The 6,413-nt window shown below is 58.1% G+C and overlaps 1 protein-coding gene across 6 annotated transcripts in view; it reads right to left on the bottom strand.

Annotated features, from left to right (window-relative positions):
* Positions 1–845: 845 nt before the first annotated feature.
* DOCK6 (dedicator of cytokinesis 6) overlaps positions 846–6,413 on the bottom strand; it is a 46,159-nt gene continuing 40,591 nt past the window's right edge. For all 6 annotated transcript variants that reach the window (XM_082380159.1, XM_082380157.1, XM_082380158.1 and 3 more), the window contains 10 exons: positions 6,259–6,402; positions 4,991–5,122; positions 4,880–4,894; positions 3,435–3,560; positions 3,219–3,308; positions 2,655–2,891; positions 2,147–2,290; positions 1,959–2,065; positions 1,529–1,690; positions 846–1,090 (listed from right to left, as the gene is read on the bottom strand). In XM_082380159.1, the coding sequence (XP_082236285.1) occupies positions 1,048–1,090; positions 1,529–1,690; positions 1,959–2,065; positions 2,147–2,290; positions 2,655–2,891; positions 3,219–3,308; positions 3,435–3,560; positions 4,880–4,894; positions 4,991–5,122; positions 6,259–6,402 (1,200 nt within the window). In that variant the 3' untranslated portion in view covers positions 846–1,047. The remainder of the gene's footprint in view (positions 1,091–1,528; positions 1,691–1,958; positions 2,066–2,146; positions 2,291–2,654; positions 2,892–3,218; positions 3,309–3,434; positions 3,561–4,879; positions 4,895–4,990; positions 5,123–6,258; positions 6,403–6,413) is intronic.

Raw genomic sequence — 6,413 nt, 5'->3', positions numbered from 1 at the left:
GCCCGGCCACTGTGGAGGGGGAGGGGGATGGGGGCGGGGGGACACGATCGCACCTGGACGGGCAGGTGTGTGTGCGCGCGTGGGGGTATCCGGCCTCGCCCCCTCTTCCTGTCCTCGGGTCAGGGTCCCCCCACCGCTATCCTCCCCCCGACAGCTGCCGCTGGGCCGCTGCGGGGGGCGGGAGAGGGCGGGGCTGGCCTGGGTCCAGCTCCTGGAGGGAGGGCGGTGGTGGCGGCGGCGGCTGCGGGAGGTCACCCCTCCCCCCGCCGGCTCAGGGCTGGAAGCCGCCCAGCACAGGCCTGGTACACGGTGGCGTGACCACCGCGGGGCGGGAAGGGAGGGCTGGGTCAGCGCGAGACTGCACAGACCGTAGCTAAGGCCTGGGCTCCATTGCCAGCCAGACCTGGGCTCCAATCCTAACTCCACCAAGCCCTTACTTGCTGCCTCAGTTTCCCCATCTGTAAAATGGGGCTAAGAACGCTGCCTGCCTGATAGTGGTGTTAAGATGATTCTATAACCATGAGGCAGGGGCCTAATAGAGGTCCCTCAGGCAGGAAGGCCCATAAACAGGGCAGTGTCTTTGCGGGAGCCAATTATACAGGGCTGGGCACTTAATGAGAGTTTGATAAATGTTACTATTATTCCCCCTGCACACATGTGACATTGTCATTTGTGTGTTGCCTTCCCCACTAGAATGTCAGCTCTACAAGGGCAGAAATTTGCATCCATTGTCACTGCTGTGTCCCTGGCACCCAACTGGTTCTCAGTGTCTGTGCATCAACTATCAGGGTGTGCGGGTAGAGGGTGCACACGGGACCCAGTTCCCAGGGACCACACCACACAGGCTGTTTATAAAAACCATTTTAAATTAGAAAAGGTAAGAAGCATCAGTGCACACAGACGAGAACAAAGGGACAGAGGGCCCAGACCCATGTGCGATGTGGTCACCCCGTGGCTGAGTGGGCAGTAGGGGAGACTGTCAGGAAGGCACAGACAGCTGAGTCCAGGGTGCTGGTTCCTCTGGGTGTGGCTTCAGGCCCTGTGGGCTCAGAGGTCAGCCTTCCGGAAACTTGCTCTGTTCAAGGAGTTCCTGGGGGACGAATGAAGTGGATCAACATGGCCACAGGGCCCCCAACTCCATAATGCTCCCAGCCTCCTCCTCCCCCCTCTCCTTTTCCTCCCCCCTCCTCCTCCAAGGAGGTCTTCTATGGTCTTCCTGGCTCCTTTTACATTGGTTCTGATCTGGTCATGGAATCAGAAATTCTTAAAATCCACCACTGGAGATATGAATCATGCCCATTTTACAGATGTGGAAACTGAGGCTCAGAAAAATGAAGTCACATACCTGGGAAATGATCAGAAACAGTTGCCCAGAGCTTGAATATGTGTATGTGTCTGAGTATTCACATGACTGTGCAAAGCCCTGAGCACCTGTGTTGATGTGCATGTGTATGACGGCCCCCACGCTCTGCCTGGCTTTGCCTGCCCCCTCTCTCCCTCTCTAGGGTGGGAGGCCTGGGTCAGGCACCTGAGGCCGGCTGCGTTTGGCGCCAGCAGCTGAGGCAGGCGCTGGGTGAGCAGGGGCTGCAGAGCCTCCCGCAGGCGGGAGTAGTTGCGCTCCAGCTCACGGTGGTACTCCTTCTGGTCCGGCCCAATCAGGGCTTTGTTCTTCCGCAGCGCATCCTCGCACCTGAGGGAGGACCAGATGGCAGGAGATGCTCAGGGGCTGACACTCAGAAGACAAAGCAAGACCAGAGGTGGGGAGTCCGCGAGCTGGGGTCAGGCATGCAGAGGAGCCTATAATGGGGGTATGACAGGTGGATATGACTTAATGGAAATCAGAGAGGCTACAATGGGGGCTCAGGTTGATAGACAGGCTGTACTGGGGAGTCAGATAGGCAGAGAGCCATAAGGCGGGGGTCAGAGGGACTCTGATTGGGGGGGGTGGTCAGGCCTACTTCTTGCAGAAGTCCTTGAAACAGAGCCGCAGCTTGTTGTGATGCCTGAAGAGCTTAGGGTCTTGCGGGATCTCGGCCAAAAACACCTGGGCCACCTCCAGTGGACCCTGTGGGGTGATAGGGGCTTGTGACGATGTCTGCATGGCCCCTGGGGGCCTCAGGCAGCCTGCACACCCCACCGGCCGTGCCTGGTTTACAGTGGGCCCCACGGAGCCCTGCAGCACCATCTGCAGCATTTTGGCATCAGGCGGGTCCTGCTCGGTGGCGAAGGCCAGCTCCCGAGTCTTCTTCTGCATGTCCTCAATGGCCACCTCTACTGGCGTCAGCACTGTCTACGGGGTGGAGATGAGCAGGCACGCGTCGGGGCCTGAGGATGTCCTGACCCAACCCAGCCCACGGCAGCTTGGACCCCAGCTGGGGGTGGACAGGGGTACACGAAGCTGTAAGGAACCAGGTCTGGGGCTCCTGCCTGCTTGGGTCTGGCAGGGTGGGGGTCAAGGTTCAGCTGCCTTTGTCTGGTTCTGATAACTTTGGTCTGTTCTAGTCCAGCCTTGGGTCAGCAAGGTCTGGAAGTAGGGGTTTCAGTCTGCAGACTGGGGTCTGGAGGTTGGAGTCTGGGGGTCCCTGGCCTCCCTTGGTTTTGGGGTCTCTGCACCTCCCCTCCCTGGGCCTCCCCCAGGCCTGCGCCCCGCCCACCTCCTCCCGGTGGCACACGCGGATTCGTGTCTTGATGTAGGGGAAGGCGTGGTCTGTGCTGAGCAGCGTCTTGCGCTTGTGCTGCTCGGGCAGTTCTCCATGTGCGCGCCCGTCCGGCGTGAAGGGCGTGCAGAACAGGAAGGTTCGCAGCCCGTAGTTGCGGTCGAAGTAGGTCACCCGGTCCTTGAGCTCATAGGTGTCAAAGTGCGGCTCCACGTACGTGATCTGGATGTAGGCCTGGGGCATGGGGCTCAGGGGTGAGGCTCTCAGCCCCAATACACACACCTGGGGCTTGCTGGCCTCCCGCAGGGGCCCCATCCCTGGAGAAAGGGGATTTGGGCCTCCCTGGGTCTGGGGGCTTTGGATCTGGGGTTCCCAGGTCTCCCTATGTCTCCTTTGGATGTTTGGGAATCCCCTGAGGAATAGGACATGGGGTCCCCAAGGGAGATAAGCTTTGGAGTTTCCCAGAGATATAGGATTTGAGGGGCCACAGGATTATAGTATTTGGAGTCTCCCTGAATATAGGATTTCGGGGTCCCTCGGGGGATGGTCAGGAGCCCTCACCTTCTGGGGGTCCAGCTTGGTCTTGTCCACAGGGTTAGAATCTTTGATGATCTGGACCACGTCCTCCCCGAATCTCTCCGTGTAGAACTCCTGAGGACACGGGGCTGACTCACAGCTGCACAGCTGCAGCCCCAGCGCCCTATCCCAGCTCACCCTGCCCCACCCCGCCCCAGGGCAGCCCAGTGCCCTTTCCACTCCCCCACCGCCAGGACGTACCTCCAGCCTGTGTGAAATCTCGGCCAGCTTCGTGATGGACGGCTCCTTGTACACGAACTCCTGTTCATCCAGGTCACCGAAGCGGGCACCGTAGAAGCCCACGCGGAAATACGTCCCGAACACACGCTGGGGCTGTGGGAAAGCTGTTGTTGCCCAGGAGGCCCTGCTGGAGGTCCCCCTACGCCAGAGACACATGGGTCCTCAGGCCCCATGTGCGGAAGAGGTGGGCATGGGCGGAGGACCCCGGACACCACGAGAACATCACATCCCGGGCACAGGCAGGGAGGGGCATGGACCCAGATGACTGCCAATTGCCCACACCCTCACTCTTTTTCCCCAGCCTGTCTCCTACCTCCCCCAAATCTTTATTCTCATTTAACACAAACCCCTAGTTTCTGATTCTCCCTCATGACCCACGCAGTTCTTCAGAGTCTGGATCTCAATATGAAATGAGAACTGGGGCCCTATTGCTCATAACTAGGTCCTCAATGCCTATAGGTCTAGGTATACAGTAGGTGCTCAATTATGCATGAGTGACTGAGGGAAGGTGTGGCCGTTTCTTGCTCTGGGACAGAGGCTCTGGTTCCCTTGTTCCAGTGCATCCCCTCCCCTCCCAGATCTAAGTTTGCCAAGAAGGTCCCCCTCCCTCCAGGTAGACTACTTTCCACCGGGAAGGATGGGGGTGGCTCCACGTTCACTCACCAAGGCAGATCCAGGCAGGGTGAGGTGGGCACCAGGAGGTGGAGGTGGGGAGCAGGGGGCAGAGAGACAAAGTCATGGGTGAGGTCAGAGGTCACAGCCCCCAACCCCCAGAGTCCTGGTTTTGCTGCCCCATGAGAACTATTCCATGGGCAGAGAGAGGAGATCCGGGGAGGGAGGGGACTTGCCTGCCCCGCCCAGCTCCCACCCAGTCCTCCCCCCCTTGGTTCTGGGTTCCTGCCATCTTTGGCCAGAAAATTCTCCCCAAACTAGGAGATGCCTAAAAATAGACCCGAGTAGGGGAGAGGCGGGAGAGGGGGGGACATTAAATGGCAATGAGGAGCAGAGATCCTGGGGGAAGCCAGGGAGACAGGGAGAGACAGAAACCAAGAGAGACACACAGAGAGAGTGATCAAGGAGACAGACAGAGACAGGGAGAGATGGACAGAAAGAGACCAAGAGACACAAAGAGAGAGACAAAAAGAAACAGAGACAGAGGAAGTTGGAGGCCCCCCCTTCCAGGCAGTGACCAAGCTGGCCCTGCCTGAGGGAGGGGTGTCTCTGGAGAGCTCCCAGCTGGGTGAGTCACAGGCTGCCCTGGAGATCTGGGGCAGGGAGGGGGGCTCTGGGGGGAAGTAGTGGGGTGCGTCATCGCCCACTGAGCCCCCGCGGCCAGGCAGCTGTGCTCCTCCAGCGCCCCCTGGTGGTCCCTGACCACTGCTGACCAGAGGCAGGTGGCCACTCACCTCCCAGCCGGAGCTCTGTGGGTGGGGACAGAAGGGTCAAGGTCAGCTGAGCCCAGCAGGGGCCAGGGGCTGGGGCTGAGGGCACGGTCTGAGAGGGCGTCCTGGGCCCACCTGGTGCATGATCTTGGTGAAGGCCTCCTGCAGTTTGCCGTGCACGGCAGCCAGCTTCTTGTAGTCGCGGTGGGCTTCCAGGATGGGGATGAGGGTCTTGTAGACCTCATTCACTGCCTCGTAGAGCCCACCCTGGGGGTGGAACATCAGGATATCCAGCACCAGCCCTGATCTTCTCTCCTGCCTGGAACAACCCTCCTTCCATGCTCCTACCCACCTTCCAGGGCGCCATCTTCCATCACCTCCTCCAGGAAGCCCACCCTGACCAAACCTGCCCCAGATGGGGTACCAGCCTTTCCACTCAGCCCCTGCAGACATCCTCTGTGGTCTCCACCATGCTTACTATGGACCCGGTGCTGTGTACATGTACACTCTACCCATGTTCCTTCATTGGTGGGAGGAGTCATCTTTTTTTTTCCATTCCTCAGAGGGGAAACTGAACTTCAGAGACGTGGAGGGGCTCCCCAGGGCCAGGACCTGAAGGCCGGCCCTTCTGCCATGGTGCCTAAGACCTCCACACCCAACTGCCTCCTGGCACATGGTAATGGCCGCTCCTGAGTGCCACTGGCCCCCAGTCAGGGCCAGCATCAAGCCTGGCACACGGCAGGTATCCTGAGCTATTTGCTGACTGTTAGAGGTCTGTGTATACCATCTGGCTTATTCCCAAGGCCTTTGTCTCTGAGACTCCAGCGAACTGATCATAATAATAAAAACAATATTAAAAAAAAAAAAAACCTTTAGAAAAAAAGGAAAAAAAAAAAGAAGGCTTGATGCAAAGAACTGAAACAGGATGGTAAATATAGGTGGTCACTGAATTTGAGTGCTGGGTATGGGGGGTGGTGGGGATACAACTTTCTTTTATGTGTTCTTGAAATTTTTTATAACAAAAAAGAACTTTAGGGAATTCCCTAGTGGTCCAGTAGTTAGGACTCCACACTCTCACTGCAGGGGGGCCCAGGTTCAATCCCCTTAGTTGGGTAACTAAGATCCTGCAAAGCCACATGGTGTGGCAAAAAAAGAAAAAAAAAAAAAAAAAAAGAATTTAAAACGGTAACTGAATATATTCAAGGCTTATTATATCCAGACCATGTGTCAAGGGTTTTATGGGGAGAAAGGCAGGTAACGGGGCCTCTGAGGGATCCCAATCCTTCTCCTCCACAAATCACCTGCCCAGAAAGGGTCCGGGCAGCAGCTTCACCTTGCCTCTCCGGGAGCGGGTATCAGGCCCATCAGCAGATGCACGATGCCGCCCCAGCCCCAGGCCTCACCATGGTGAAGTAGGCGGCCGCCTGTTCCAGCAGCCCCACCAGCCCCAGCTCCGTGAAGTGCTTCCCGGAACAGAAGCCCTCCTCATCAGGCGACAGGATGTCGTCAGAGATGGCGGACTCCTCCAGCACGTTGGACGAGATGTTCTGGGGTGGGA

This window comes from Balaenoptera borealis (assembly GCF_965194805.1).
Source record: "Balaenoptera borealis genome assembly, chromosome: 2".
Lineage (NCBI taxonomy): Eukaryota > Metazoa > Chordata > Mammalia > Artiodactyla > Balaenopteridae > Balaenoptera > Balaenoptera borealis.
The sequence above is the reverse complement of the archived record's forward strand: the minus strand, read 5'-3'. Positions and strand labels throughout refer to the sequence as shown.